Source organism: Protopterus annectens, chromosome 14.part0 (genome assembly GCF_019279795.1).
Source record: "Protopterus annectens isolate FY-2018-M chromosome 14.part0, PAN1.0, whole genome shotgun sequence".
NCBI lineage: Eukaryota > Metazoa > Chordata > Ceratodontiformes > Protopteridae > Protopterus > Protopterus annectens.
In genome coordinates this window covers 356,668,862-356,685,898 of record NC_056748.1, presented here as the reverse complement: position 1 = coordinate 356,685,898, position 17,037 = coordinate 356,668,862, and the positions used below count along the sequence as shown (strand labels likewise).

Sequence of the window (17,037 nt, the reverse complement as noted above, 5' to 3'; positions counted from 1 at the left end):
TTTGTTCAGTACAGTCAACACTACTTCTAAACATTAGCGCATGCTTATCAGGTGTGTGTGTGTGTGTGTGTGTGTGTGTGTGTGTGTGTGTGTGTGTGTGTGTGTGTGTGTTTGTTTTACAAAATGGATGCAGTACATTTTAAGTTAGAGGATTAGAGAGCTTCCATTATATTACATCCATTTTACTTGCCAAACGTTAACTAGTAGATTACAAAATACTGCTACAGTTACAAATTTTCACATTTTTATTTATTTTGCAAAATCTAAGGGGCATTATATGTGCAGTTACATTTAAGTGTTGCAATGTATTTTATCAAAGAGGACTGCACTTCCAATACTCTTCAGCACCTTCGCCCTGATGCGTAATACATACATTGAGGTGGGCCAAGAAACTGACTACAGTAAAGAACTGAAACTGAATGCAATAATCATGGCAGGTTTATTACTATGAATTAATAAACTCCTGATTTGTTCTACTGTACTCACAGAAAACAATATCACTGTTATGCAAATTGCCACAGATCTTTGTTGTAAGTGAAACTTCAAAGTTTTAGTGTTTATGTTATCACTCAGAAAAATCATATCCTATTCCAGCCAGTGAACCAATACACTGCACTTGTGCATGCACAGCTGTACAGAAAAGAAAAAACAGATTAATAACACCTAGTTTACTGTGGGTACAAAGTATGCTGACATGTAAACCTATTCCTTGCTTTTGTTCTTGGGAATCTTATAACACTGCTGCAGACTTTGAAACACTTTTATAAACTCTCTAAATGGTCCCCATAAATATAAATTTCCTCTGACATATATAAACTGAACGTTACATGACAGATGTTGAATATTCATACATTTCATGTAACCATAATGAGTAAGCAAATCATTAGTCAATCAGAATTAATCCCAATCTCTATAAAGATATGTGTGATTCACAAGTACAAATTTCAACTTCTTATTCACTGAAAATAACTTTCATTATTTTCTCATAAATTAAATGAAAACAAGGTCTTTTTTAAAGCACCTTTGTTTATATTCACTTTCTTCTCTTAACATTGCTAACTAATGTACACTCCTAACATTCATTCATATGCTGTTATCCAATTTACACATCTCATTTATTGCAACACTCCACAGACACACACAAATCTAAATTATGATGCCAAAATAGCATTTTTCAGAACAGCAGCAGCTTGGAAATGCAGATAACTGAGTCATGAACTGATGTACTGTCTCTAGTACAGCAGCAGTGTTTTTAAAGTAGGTCACGCCCCTACCTCCAACACAGGAATTTGTACCTCTATATCCATTCATTTTTATTCTCATTCTAGTATTAGATATCAGTGATGTGGGCAAAGCTAAGTTAATTGGAGCAACAGATTTGTATCCATCTCTCTGGCAGTGTAACCCTGGATTGATTTAATAAATATGGTGGTCAACATAGGCTTGCCCTCTGCAATTCATACTTATTATGGCTTTATTAGATGCTGATGATCACAGATGTTAACTGCATTCGGCAGATGGTGTATAGAAATGCATCATGCAGCAAGAAAGGATGTGATGTTTCAAACTGAACAGAACAGGTTTTATCAGCCTGTGATGCAGTTATACCCTCATCTTCTAGAAATATCTTATTATCTCATGTTCAGAAACTGGTACAGGCAACGCCATATTCCAGAAACTTCTCATTATTCCATGGTCAGAAAATGTTACAGGACATCTACGTCCATGGCACAGTCTTCAGAAAAGAATATAGTTAGCTGGACTAATATAGTCTATACTATTTACTGGGCTTTACACTCAGCAAAATGTATAATGGCACTATCTTCTCTATGTCCAGCCACCTTCATAGTACAGAGTTAGACACAGAAATATGTGACATCATAAATAAATAATATAGCAGGTGTGGGTGTGTTATCTAAACAATGAAAAATCTCAATTCATTCTGTAACAAATGCAGAAAGACTTCCCAAATAGTACCTGTTCCTGAAGAGCTTCAAACATAAGAGGGTGAGGGTGTTCAAGAATGCTTTCATTCAGTCGAGACTGGCCCTCCACATTAACCTGGTTTGGTGATTTGCTGGACAAGAAGGTCATATAGATCTGGGTTGCTCGTTCGTGTAACTAAGGAAAAGAAAAGAAAAATAAAGAATAGCAACGCAACTTCTGCTTCAATAAACAGTCATTTTTAAATCGAGTGGCCTGAGACAGTGCACATGATTTTACAGTAATGTGATCATCTCTGTGCTCATTGAGATTCAGGAGTACAACACAGTCACACCTGCGTGCAAAGTATGAGCTTATAAATCTTACATCTGACATTAAGAAGCTGCAAGGAATCTGTCAAGCAGCAGATGCAGAATGCTCATGCTGATGACTAGTTCGTAAGTTAACATACAAAAAGCAACTGCTTTAAGGGCTGTGTACTGATAGAAAAACTCAGGAGAAATAATTTTCATGGAAAATGTAAAATTCTCAGGATATCTTCTAGTAAGAATAAATGCAGATGTTCTTTTCTTTGCAGAAAACATAACCATTTTAGACAAAGAAAAAAGCTAATTAAATACTTACAAGTCTATGCCAATTCAATGAAGTACAAAGAATAAAACACTATCAGTGCTTTGAGCCATATGGAAATTTTTAAAGCCATTTACAAGTTCATATAATGGCACAACTATGTATACCAGTTGATTCCAGTTTCTGAATTATTGGTGTAATGGGAACAAAGTCAAATGTCTTGGCAAGGGTAAGGTAAATAGTTGCTAGGCCATTACTTATTGAATTAATCAAATTGTTATACAAATGCAGTAAATTAGTAGAATATGAATATTCCAGAATAAAACCTTGCAGTGTCAAATCCATATTTAACATATAGTGCTTCAAAACAATACTCAATAGAGTATTTCTAAAACTCTACTAGTATTACTCACCAAACTTACTTTTGTGTAATTACTAACAGGAGATGTCTCCCATTTTTACATAATGGTGCCATCATGAATGATATTGACTTACAAGGAACAGAGCCTATGTTCAAGCACTGCTAAAAAAACTGTCAGCCATGGAACTGATTGCATCCCTATCCTGGAGAGAAAAAAAAGATTAAGTCTATGTCACCCTGAAGTCACATGAAGGGAAGCCATGGCAACCACCTACATTTATATTTTCTCCAAGGCTTCCCCTGTTTAACTTTCCTTTCCTACCTAAAGTTTCATTCATTATAGTGATGGCATTCATATATTTGGGACTTCATTTATTTTTTACTTTTTTTGTTATCACTTTTTTTTTGCAACAGTTATTTATAAGTACAGAAAACTCTTGGGTGAAAATTGCTTTCCAAGTCAACACCCATAAAACAAGAGTCCTCTGAAAAACTGCATTGGTTGTCTAAAGATGTCATCTAGTATATTCTGTATTTTATATGTGTCTTCCATTTATTCCACATGTTTTCAAAAGACATGATTCTCAGCTTCCGATAATTCTGTAATGACTCGGGGAATGTGTTGAAGTTTCAAAGGGGTATAACAATACCTCTGTGAACACTTCCAGTCAAAAATCCTGAATTTTCTAGATTAAGTACCATACTTGATTATCTGTCAAAACTGACACAGTCACCAGTGATAGTTCTCTTTCCAACGTCTGAACCCAGGAATCCCTTAATTTGAACAAGGCCTCTATTCTAATCCCCCACAAACCTCAACAGACTTTGCTAATAGCACCATCAGCAGTGAAGCATGGGCCTCTCACCTGGAATGGAATATTCACTACCAACAATTGCTTGTCGCACTCTTTGGAAAATACAATTTACCTTTTTTTAAATTATCCTTATGTATGGCTATATGCCAGCCAATCTATTGTCTCCCTGCCCCGCTTGTTATCAGAAAATTATAAGTGTCTTTTTTCCTCAAAAAATATTTAACCCTTCTTCTTGCCTTGTTCTCTCATGGGAATACCCATCTGCAAAACAAGTTGTTCACTCTACAACACATTTTGCTGTTAATACAGACTTTAAAACTGGCACAAAAGATGCTAGGGCTATTACTCGTAAAACACTCGTATTTATTTTATTTTAAATGCCAAAATATTTTTCATCCTTATGCAATGCTCGGACTTCTTCAGATATTAATTACAAACATTTAAAATTCTTTCTGTTATTTATAAGTTCATACAAAAAGCCCGCAAAAAAAAACTAAATCATTTAAACGTATAAGGTAAATTATTATACCTACCTACTAATATACTAATACTAATATAATAAAAACTCAATCCAGTCATTATATTACAAAATAATATAAAATAATAATAAATTAAAGAATAATTACATTATTTATAATTAATATAATATATATATATATATAATAATAATAATAAACTAATAAATAATAATATCATCACATCACTTATAATACTTTTTTTTAACCTATGTAAACACCATGTATTCTCATCACCTATATCATTTATGTTCTACACTCAAATCATCTCTAAACTTTTAATTTGAGCAAACACATAAGTGAACATTTTTCATTTAAGCCTGGGCTTACTACCCCTTTTTTGTACAATCAAACTTTCTCCTGGAATTTATTCTATAACCATTTTATTGTTGTTTTTGTCTGACGCCATCAAGTGGCAATAGGAAACAATCATCATATTAAGAACCAATTTTTCTAAAATGTTCTATTAATGTTACTCATCTATTAGATTATTATAAATGGAGCAGGGTATGCTCTATTTATGAACATTAGTCTTAACTTATTGTTTTCCCAGATATATAATAATATATTGTAAACTAGCCCCACATGGGGAGCCCATGGCTACACCTTCCTTCCTCTTTAATGTCAACTGTCAAAAAATTTATTAATCTGACAGTAAGGAAACTCATTAATTTTTTCTAAGAACATCACATCTATTCTCACTTTGATAAATAACTCATTAAATTTTCATCTGACTTCAGGTTAAATTCATAATTAAAATTTGATTTTACATGTTTAAAGTATTATGTAATGGTGGATAACAAATAATTTTACATCACATACGTTTCTGATAAATTCATTCTGGGTAGCGGAAACAAAAGTAGAGCCTGTTCCACCTCTTCCTCCCTTCGATTTCTCTCTCCTAGAATAAGAATAAGAATTTTGTTTTTGTTGGTTTTCTCTTTTATTTGTTTATGATTATGATTATTATTGTTTTTATTATTACTCTTAATTATTTTTTTTCTTATTACTTTTCCATTGTTATCTTGCAAATCAGTACTAGTACTCGGCTCTTCATCTTCATTCTCATCATTTTTCATAAATCTCCTCTCATGGCCATGTTCTCCTCTTCTGTCTCCTGTTATCATATTTATCCCACAAAATTAGTGGGAGGAATTGCTTTTTTGGTGGTGCAGGATGCAGTATTTTGAGGCATATTGTTTTGATCTCTTTGAATTGGGAATGTTGTTGTTCCAAATCTTTATCAAAAAAAATATAATGATATTATTATTATTTTAACATACCACTTGTTTGTTGAAAAAAATGTTTAAAATTCTGATGAAAGACTGAACCCCGATGTCAAACCAGAAGAGTAACGACTTTAACACAACCACTGACTGTTTCAATAGTTAAGGAGTTAATCCAACATCCTGGCTCACTTTCTTCCTCAACAATATTTTATTATACTCCTATTGTGTATTAAACAGGCGCATAACAAATTAGAGTAACAAACAGATTTTCCATCACTCACATATTATTCAGAACAACTGTATACAACAAAGAATAATCTACTTGCAATTCTCAGGAAAATATAATCTGAGAGTGAAATAAAGTTCAGAACATCTCAATGGCACTTAATGACTTAAACCCCATCCCCCATTCCACCTTGCATTGACTCATCCAACTACCTCTACTATTACTTCATCCCACCCAAAACAATCACTCCCCTACTAAAAATTAATTTTCTCTCTACTATCTATTGTACTATACTCTCTAATCTCAAATATACTATTACCCTCTCCATGCATAATATTTCCCTAACCTACTAATGGCTAGTAGCTATATATTTTGAAATGTTAAACCTACAATTGAGTTTATAACAAAAATATTCACTTTATGTAAATGTTGAAATTTTTGTATTGAATTATCTCTTTTCCTTTTTGTAACATTGTGACAAGCCATTTGCAAATATCATAGAGCTTATCTGTAAATGTTTAATTAGCTGTATGAACTATGTCCTTTTGTAACATGTGAAATGTAACCTGCAATTATTGTGGAGCTTTTCACCCTGGGCCTCCACTGAAAATGGGCTCTTCTTGGCCCAGTGGACTTCCTCGGTCATCAAACTTAAATAAATAAATAAAATAATGACTGAAGTATTTTTTTCTTAGAAAAAAATAGAGTGTAAAATGAGATAGGTAAAACTCTGATACTTTATAAAGCAGCCTCATAATTTGTTTGAAATAATGTACTATGGAAAATAAAACAAAGAGACAAGGAATATAGGTAATAAACGCCTGATATACATTAAGAGTAAAAAAAAATTGAAAAATTAGGCAATAATTTTATTTACACTTTCTTGACCAGGTTAGTCCCACCACACCAATGGCCTCTTTTCAGGGAAGATCCAAGGGGTTCATACTAACTTGGGAAATTTTGGACAGTGCACCAAGGAATTTCCCCTACTCCTTTTTACTAGCTGCCATGGGATCTTTTATATCAGGGAAATGTTGCCTTGGTTTAACATCTCACCTGAAGGACAGGTTTATAATAATGTGTAATATATTTGTCCAAAATTCTAATAAAGTGGTTTTACTTTTGAGGGAAATATAGTAACATTTTGTAGGAATGGTTCATTTCTATTTCAAGTTCTCTCCTAAATGGGCCTAAATTAATATGTTTCATTTAGAGGTTTACTCCCTCGCCTGTACTTGATATAACAGTTTAAGATGAACAGCTTTAAAGTAGCTTTTTAGGTCAGGTTCTCCTAATACAGTCTTGTGGAAAGGTTAAAATAATCCATGTGACACAGGGCTTGGTTCCTTCCCATATAAACTCTACCATAATGCACATTAATGCTTTAATAAAGGAGCTATGAGCGTATGCCACAAATGACTAAAATGAGTATAGCCAAAGGGGTACTATTCAGAATTTTATCATCTGAATTCATTGATCTAGCTCTAAATTTGCCATCACGTACCTTCAATGTCCTCTTTGATTTTTTCCAAAGACTGCTCATACATGCTACTTATGTAATCTAGTACTGCATTACCAACCCCCCAGATTTTTAAAACCTCAAGATTTCAAAACGTATGGATATCCATCTGAGACATCCAGTTGAGGGGTATAACTTAACAAAATTATTTGTCTTGTAGCCTGTAATACCCTTAAATTTCTTAATCTGCTCAAAAAGCTCTCAAGTCTTAATGTGGGTTAGAGTGGTACATCAACATGTCATGCACATAGGTTCATAGGTCATTAGGCTGGCTATATATAAGCCTAGCCAGAGGTGTTTGGAAGTGTGTTTACATTTTATTACCCACACTAAAATTAATTTTTTTTCGAGTTAGTATACTGTGCCTCCTCTGTCTAACAGTGACACAGAAGTGATACCTGTAAACTCTATTCAATGAGGGACTGCCTAACCTGGACTGGGGGATTTTTCCAGAGTGAAGGGGAGCCTCTGTGAATCTGTCCTCCAGTCAGCATGTCCTATTTATTTCAGTGCTGAGGTTCAGTCGCCTCAGAGCTCAATGGGAATGGGATTTTCTTTTCTGCAGCATGTCCATTAATGCAGGCGGTATGCCACTGAGTAGAGCTGGTTTTCTTTAACCAGGCAGCATATCTGTTGCGCTCTTTGTCTTTCTTGGTGAGGTACTTTGGGGTCTTTCCAGTTGCTGTTGGTACATCCCAAAAGGGGCATTGTACTCAATTATGGGCATTTGTTTGTTTTTGCCAAAAGGGGACTTTATACACTTTTTTTGAGTTTAGAGGCCATGGCTGGCTGGGCACCAGCTGTCTGTTTCTATGAGGCCCTTTGGAGGATGCTTGTCAGCTGGAGAGAGTCGATTAGCACCCAGTTTGCAGTCATCTGCAAACCCCAAAGAAAAATATATACTCTAACAGGTGGTCCCAGGACTGAGCCTTGTGGGACGCCACTTGTAACTGGTTTTTGGTCTGACATGGCTCCAGCAAACCAACCATGTGGGTTCTGTCCTTGAGCCAGTTTGCAACCCATCTAGTGACATAGGGTTTATATTTAAGCTGGTGAAGGCTGTGTGGACACCTATCAATGGCCTTGGTGACTTGGTGACTGTTGAACAATTTGAGAGCAGGATCTGGGATCTGCCTTAACCTTAACAACAAAGTGGGGCAGGATCCAGTATAAGTAAGTCCCCAATATTTTTTATATGATGTGATGATCCTTCCATAGCTTTGCAGACCAAGCTAGTCAGGCTTATAGGGGCTATAGTTTCCAGATCTGTTGAGGCACCACCTTTGTGACCTGAGCATCTGAGATGTCAGGGGCTCTGCTTTGATATTTGGTGGTTTCTTGGGAGGGGAGGAAGTTTTGCGCTGAACCTGTCAGCAGATGCTGGGCAATGTCTGTGGGTTCGTGTATTTTGTCATTTTGGACTAATTTGAGCATATCTGGGAATTCCACAGGCCCGGCTTTTTGAAGGATTCCACCTTTGGAGGAGTGAGAAATTTGCGCTAGAGACACTGTGGTTTTCTGGGCAGGGTGGGGTCGGGATGTGACTATCTGTTGGTGATGATCCCAGTATGTTTTCCCTCTTTGTGGAGGGTAAATGTTGTTCCATAGCCTGGTTCGTCCAAGTTTTAAACAAAAGCATGGTATGAGGTATAACCTGGGCACTATGGGGTAGCAAAGAGCCTGCCAAATATCGAAAAAGCCAGGGTGACAGGGTGCAAGCCGCCCCTAGCTAAACATCGGGTTTTTGTCATTGGTAGGTCTATGTGAGACTGGAATTGCAGTGAATGATCCAGAAGCGAAGAAAAAAGCCACGTTTTAGGTGGAATTAGCATAAGTGCTTAAACTAAAAGGCTTAGAGTGAGTTACACCAAGCAGTAATAAATACAACTGAGTACTTTTAAGATGACACAAAAGCAAAATAAAGTAGGAAGAAACACAAATACAGTAAAAGCAGATACATTTTTTTTTTTTTTTTTTGAGTGAGCAAATGAGATGGGCCCAGGAGGAGTATCCACGTGCAAATTTACAAGAGGGCGGGCAGTTTGTGCAGATGAAAGTTACTTAGCTACACTTATGCGCCCCAAGTTGATATCATGCAGGTCTTAACCAGCCAAAGCTCATAGTTTAAACAGAAGATATTTCACTGTACCACTTGTATAAGACAGAAACTGAATAACAATGAAGGAAACTTCCCCCATCTATCACTGGCTATAACTGAAAATACCACATGCACTAGTGAAAAAGGTAGATATTGCTCAATGCAACACAAACAAATTACTTTAAAAGTTGATATCATATAGGTCTTAACCCAAAGCTCACAGTTTAAACAGAAGATAATTCACTGTACCAGAAACTGAATAACAATGAAGGAAACTTCCCAACTGAAAATACCACATGCACTACTGAATAACAGTCAACTTCCTGGTAGATATTGCTCAATGCAACACAAACAAATTACTTTAAAAAGTGCAGATAAAAGTTACTTAGCTACATTTATGCATCCAAGTTGTTATCATGCAAGTCTTAGTTTAAACAGAAGATAATTCACTGTACCAACCTATCACTGGCTATGCAGGTTTTTAACAAGCCTTAACTGAAAATACCACATGCACTACTGAAAAAACAGTCAACTTCCAGGTAGATATTGTTCAATGCAACACAAACAAATTACTTTAAAAAGTGCAGATAAAAGTTACTTAGCTACAAGTTGATATCATGCAGGTCTTAACCAGCCAAAGCTCACAGTTTAAACATATAAGGTGATTTTTGTCTGCAGCACCCAAGAAAAAAAAGCTCTTATACTAAAGACCCTTACTGCTGCAGACAATGGCTTCAAATATAAGGCAAATAACAGGACTACAGGGCAAACTTGTCTCATTCCCCTTGCATAGAATAAATGGTCTTGAAATGCCTATGTGTGTTTTCAGCCTGGTAAATAAACCTTGATAAATCCCAAATAGCATGGCCACACATTTATTTGGGATTCTGAATATTTAATAGGGCTTGTTTCATATAGGGCCAGTCCACCCTGTCAAATGCCTTTTCATTATGCACACTAACCATATACAAATTGCAAGAGGTAGAAATCTTAGAACAAACAGATTACATGCATGGAGCTCAAACAATTACTTGTTTTTGAGCTCTTATTCATCTGTAATTGTTAGTGAAGTTCTCAGCATGTTGACAAAAGTCTGCCAGACTCACACAGTCCTTGTCTAATCAGAATCAATCAGGCAAGGTACAACTTATAAGACAGTCAACTTGCTAACATTGCCTTCAAAAGTTTACAATCATGGACTGAAACTGAAATGTATATTTAAAAGAATGCCAGTGCAAGACTATTCCTTTTCTTTAAAATCATAACTATTGATTTTCTTCCAAATTCAGGCATGTGACCTGTACTTAGTGAATAGCTTCAGCAACAGACTTTCCCCCACCTGTTTCCAAAATCCCAATGAAACTGTGCCTTGATTGATGGTTTCACCCACTGACTGCTTCTTGTTGCTCAGCTTGGCCTGTCAGTGCCACAGACTGTTCTACTGCTAATTTTTGGCAAATGAAGAACTGATCAGCTTCCCACATTTGGGCATCATGATTAGCACCATCTATCTCTGCTGTATACAAGTTTTCATAATATTTACAAAATACTTCCACCAATTCTGCTGGCATATTAACCTTAAGCCAATTTTAAGTCAGCACAAAATCAAAACAATATGTAATGCTCTTTGCTCCTAAGATGAACTACTAATCTTTTTTCTGATACCTAGGCAAGTTCCTGAAATACAAATCCTTAACTCCTTATTGTAGAAATGTAACTTGTTATCTAACATTTCTACTGCCTGCTTTCTACTTCCTTTTTGCTCCTCTTTTTCTCTACACCTTGATCCTTAGTTGAAGTCTTTCTAATTCCTTTAGTTCTTATCCATTTGGCCTTGGTTTGTCTTTACTCTTAGCCAGCTGATTTCTAGTAGATTACAACACTTATTCTGAAATGGACTTTTACAAACTCATACCAAGCCCCCATTACATTTTTCCAACCCTAGTGGACCTCTTCATAGGTTCATAGGTAGGTACTAGGCTATCGACCAAAGGGCCTAAATAAGCCTAGCCAACAAGGTTCCCTGGCTTACGCCACCCAAGAAAGTTAATTTCCTGTGCCCCTGTCAATCAGAGCCACAGAAGTGATCCCCAGGGTGTATTTCCTATTTCCCATCCACTCATCAAGATTTTTCTTGAAGAGTGCTAATGAGGAACTTTGCTTGACATAGATGGGTAGCTTGTTCCAGGGTATAGGAAGTCTCTGGGACAGGAATCTATCCCTCCAACATGTCCTGTTTACTGTGGTGACAAGGTTTAGGTCCCTAGAGTGTGTAGCTTGGAGGGATTGGGATTTCTTTAGGTGTAGCATGACCAACAACTCTTGGTTTAACATAGCTTTATATGCTAGGCAGAGATCTCCTTGGAGTAGGCGATATGCTACAGAGTAAAGCTGGAGTGTTTTGAGACGGTCAGTGTAGGGCATCTGTTTGAGGCCAGTAATCCTCTTTGTGAGGTACACCTGTGGCCTTTCCAGCTGCTGCAGATGTCTTGTGAGGTACATTCCAAAAGAGGCTTTGTACTCTATAATGGGTCTAATGAGTGCTGAGTAGAGGGGAACAATAACCTCTTTTTTCCTGGATGAGAACCCTTTTGTGATGAAGTGTGCCACATAGAAGGATTTCCTGACTACTATGGCGATGTGATTATCAAAGGAGAGACTACGGTTCACCTGGGTCCCAAGGTCTCTTATCACACATTTGGCATTAAGTAGACTGCTGTTTATGTGGTAGTTCATAGGTACAGAGTTTTTACCAAAGGAGATGACAATGCACTTTTTGGCACTGAGCTTGAGGCCATGCTTCTGACACCAGGCATCACTGTCAGTGAGGCTCTTCTGTAGGATGTCCACATCATTTGGGGACAAGACTATGGCTCCTAGTTTGCAGTCATCTGCAAACTTTGTTAGCCAGAGGCCTTCTGTGTTAGCCTGTACTTCAGAGAAGTAGATACCAAACAGTAGAGATCCCAGGACTGAACCCTGTGGTTCTCCACTTGTCACTGGTTTGAAGTCAGATTTGGAGTCTGCAACTTTTACAGTGTGGGTTCTTTCAGTGAGCCAGTTGGCAACCCATCTTGTGACATAGGGATTTATACCTAGTTTAGTGAGTTTAGTTATAATTCCAGAATGGGGGAATGTTGTCAAAAGCCTTGGTGAGGTCAAGATAGGCTGTGTGAACCACCTTACCCTCGTCTGCGCCTTTGGTGACCGCCTCAAAGAAGTCAATCAGATTCAGAAGGCATGATCTGCCTTTCACAAACCCAAACTGGGTGGGGTCCAGAGTTTGGAGGTTACCAATGTCTTTGTTTATGAGTTCCATGATGATACATTTCATGGCCTTGCAGACCAGGCTCATCAGGCTAATAGGGCAATAGTTCCCAGGATCGGTGGTGGCTCCCCCTTTGTGCAGAGGGATAACTGTTGCTGTGCACCATTCAGTGGGCACAAAGCCTGACGTGAGACTCTGACTGAACATGGTGCTTAGGTGGGGAGCCAATTCATTCTGAAGTTCGTGTAAAATGCAGCCTGGGATGTTGTCCAGTCCCATGGATGCTGTGTTTTTGGTTTTAGAGAGTGCAGCTTTTACCTGCATAGATGTGATTACAGGGACTCTGCATTCTTCCTGTATAGATATGGGCCCTTTAGGGCGTGAGAGGGGGGGGTAAAGTTAGCACTGAATCTATCTGCCAGGATGTTGGCAATGTCAGTTGGTTCTGTAATTTGCATGCCACTGTGTTGTAACTCAGAGCAGATCTGGGAGTTGCCATTGAGATTCTTGACATAGCTATAGAATGCTTTGTGGTTGCCCTTAGAATCAGTGGTGATTTTGTTTTCATAGCTAGCTTTGGAGGATCTTAAAAGGGATCTCAGCTTCTTACTGAGGCTGACCAGGGAGCTCCTCCACTCATGGGATTTTACTCTCTTTTGCAACAGTTTCTTCTTTCTGTTGTAGTGTTTATTTATGGCAGTGGGCCACCAGATTGGCTTCCTTTTTTTGAAGGATAGCGTCTTGGTTCTGTTTGGGATAGCACGATCCATGCACTCGTGTAAGTGCTTATAAAGTGCATCTGTGCAGGATTCAGCAGTTGTAACTGTGTTGTCCATCTGCATGGGTGTCATGAAGTTCACCAGTTCTGTCTTAAGAAGCATGAAGTTGACTTTGGGGAATTTTTTTACCATGGTTTCCTTAATGGTGGGTAGGGGCGGGATGCGGATATCTAGGGTGATTAGCATATAGTCGGATCTGACCAACGAGGAGTTGATAGGATAAGGAGTCTTAATTCTTTCATGCATCATTTTCTTACACTAATCCCTAAAGAACTTCTTTCAGAATAACTCAGAATCACCTGGTGTATGGCCTGACAGAATAAATAGGGTATCGCCTCAATAAACCAAATTTGCATGCTCCCCTCATGATTTCCAGCCTGGAACCTGAATCATGTCCACATAGAAAAATATTCATTTGGGTCTTAAATTGAAATACTCACATATATCAACAAGGGCCACAGTTCGTAAGTAACTTGTGAAATAGCCCATACATGGGTACCCATTGTATTCTAGGACTTCTGTACACATACCTAGGGTGGGTAATAATATTACAAGCACATAAAAACAAAATTCCCATCATGAATTCCATGAGAATGCCATCATCTCTCTAAATTAATTTTGAGTAAATTATACTGTACTTATTTCTCTCACCATAACAACTGGCATGTTCTTAGAGAAACGGGGATACTAGGTCACTTTATTTGTCTCTTGAGGGATCTACATGCTGAACAAGAAGCAATAGTTGGAACCAAATATGGAATAAATGGATGGTCCAAGACTGGGAAATGAGTATGCTAAGGCTGTATAATGTCACCCCACTTGTTCAAATTATATGCTGAATATATCATGCAAGATGCCAGACTGGATGAACCAGATGCTTGAATAAATTGTTAGGAAAAATATTAATTACCCCAGATATACAAAGGACACTACTCCCATGGTAAAACATGCTGAAGCTGAAGAGTTTTATAGTGTGCTGATACAGGTGAAAGTACAATGTACAAAATCTAGCTTATTGATCAATAACATTTTATTATTATCTATTAACTCATTACAAACAAATGGGAAAGAAGTAGAGGAACTGACAGATTTTATTTCCCTGGGCTCACAGATCAATACAGCCATAGGTTCATAGGTAGGTACTAGGCTATTGGCCCTAGGGCCTGTATAAGCCTAGCCAAACGGTACCCTGGCTTTTGCCACCCAAGAAAATTATTTTCCTGTGCCCTTGTCAAGCAGAGCCACAGAAGTGATCCCCGGGGTGAATTTCCTATCTCCCATCCAATCATCAAGATTCTTCTTGAAGAATGCTAATGAGGAGCTTTGTTTGATATAGATAGGTAGCTTGTTCCAGAGTATGGGAAGTCTCTGAAATAGGAATCTATCCCTCCAGCATGTTCGTTTTATTGTGGTGACAAGGTTTAGGACCCTAGAGCGTGTGGCTCTGAGGGATTGGGATTTCTTTACGTGGAGTATGTTCAACAGCTCTGGGTTTGACATAGCTTTGTATGTTAGGCAGAGATAGCCTCTGAGTATGCGATATGCAACAGAGTAAAGCTGGAGTTTTTTGAGATGGTCTGCGTAGGGCATCTGTTTGAGGCTGGTAATCCTCTTTGTGAAGTATTTCTGTGGCCTTTCCAGTTGTTGTAGATGTCTTGTGAGGTACATACCAAAAGGAGCATTGTACTCTATAATGCGTCTAATGAGTGGTGAGTAGAGGGGAACAATGACCTCTTTTTTCCCTGGATGAGAAACCTCTTGTGATGAGGTGTGCCACGTAGATGGATTTCCTGACTACTGTGGCGATGAGATTATCAAAGGAGAGACTACTGTCCACCTGTGTCCCCAGGTCTCTTATTACACTTTCGGTGTTAAGTAGACTACCGCCTATGTGGTAGTTCATGGGTACAGTTTTTACCAAAAGGGATGACAATGTACTGTCTCAGTGAGGCCCTTTTGTAAAGAATGCTGTGGCAAATCTGAATACAATATTAAACAGCAAATACATCACATTCTAACAAAGGCCCATATATGCCAGGATTTGGCTTTCCCTGTACTGACATGTGGTTATAACAGCTGGACTATAAGTAAGGCGTTTTTTGAGAATTCCATAGACTGCAAGAAGATATCTGTCAATAAACAGGTAAATAAATCTGGACTGTTCACTGGAAGGTCTGATAGTACAACTAAAACTTAATTACTTTGGCAAAACAATGCAAAGATAAGATTCACAGGAGTAGACATTAATGCTGGGACAATCAAAGGCAGAAGAGGTCTTCCAATGAACAGGAATGTGCCTGCAATTCAATATATCAGGAACCAGCTCACAGACAACCTTTGTCCATGCCATTACAGCTAACAGCAACCAGTTCCTTCGCATGCCTCTAAACGCTCCCTCCATTAACAAGAAAGAACATCTGATCATTTCACTGGTTTATCAGGGGAATGTTTGTTGAGCTTAGTTACCACCCTAATGTTTTCCAAGAACTACAGTTACTTCCCCCAAGTGTACTGCTCCAACACATAAAGGATGTAAACAAAACTATGCAGATTATTTTACTGTAATGATCCTTGGTCATTTACACCTATCTTCTCAATATCCAATCATTTGCTACATAAAAAGTAACCCTAACAGTGTTGAGCCAATCCCCATCTTCCAAAACTGTTTGTGTGTATCAAATTTAAATTAATATACCTCAGTATATATATATATATATATATATATATATATATATATATATATATATATATATATATATATATATATATATATATATAGTTTTATTCACTGAACCCAGTCCACAGCATTGTAATTCATATGCATTACATCACTGTGTAAGTTAAAAGGAATTTTCTATTTCACCTTTCAGTTTGTTGCCTTTGTTGTAGTTAAATTAAGGTCCAGCAACATTTTATGTTACAACATATGCGTCAGAATTGACTGCTTCTGTGCAACCCCCTTACAATAGTGTAATAATTGGCTGGTTCACCCACTGATTGGATCTGAAGCATCAGTTGAATTGAAAGCACATGTCTCACAGATCCCCCTTTAAGTGTATTTCTCCTCCTTACCCTAGATAAGGTTAACAATAGCTTCAATCCCCCAAGGTTACCAACCCAATCTCCTCATTACAGAAAACTCCAGAAGGGGATACTGTGGATCAGGTATAATTATATACCAGTATCTAAAGGCTACAAATAAATTTATATGCTGACATCTTTCATTAAAGATTACTCTCTTAGTACTGTCTAAGTATTTAATATTTTACACTCTTACTCCTGTTTAATTGACTTACAATATGCAAAGCATTTAACATAAGTGCTTAGTGAGTGCATAGAAAAAGTCAGTGAGTTTTTTGCAGTCAATCAGTGTGATATTTGTATAAAAATTAATCTGCTGTAAACCCCACTTTCTGTTTGGTAAACCAAAGTCATGTGACCTTAGCATTTTTCCAGCATAGGGTTCAATATTACAATGACCAAATAATAAAAAAATAATTTTCAGATAACTATAACTTGAGAGATCTCTGACTTAGTAGTCCCCATTTTATAGAGCCATATAAGAAAATTCATTACTGATCTCATCCAATCAGATCTCATTTATCTAGTGCATAGGAAATGCAAAGACACCTTCACTCTCCACCAGCATGACTCTGCTAACATTATATTATTTTAACAAATAACCTTGTTGAGACAGTCAAGAGGAGCAAAAT

At 37.3% G+C, this 17,037-nt stretch overlaps 1 protein-coding gene across 1 annotated transcript in view; it reads right to left on the bottom strand.

Moving 5' to 3' along the window:
- RGS10 (regulator of G protein signaling 10) overlaps positions 1-17,037 on the bottom strand; it is a 463,550-nt gene that overhangs the window by 120,809 nt on the left and 325,704 nt on the right. The window contains exon 4 of the mRNA XM_044056078.1: positions 1,978-2,121. Within this exon, the coding sequence (XP_043912013.1) occupies positions 1,978-2,121 (144 nt within the window). The remainder of the gene's footprint in view (positions 1-1,977; positions 2,122-17,037) is intronic.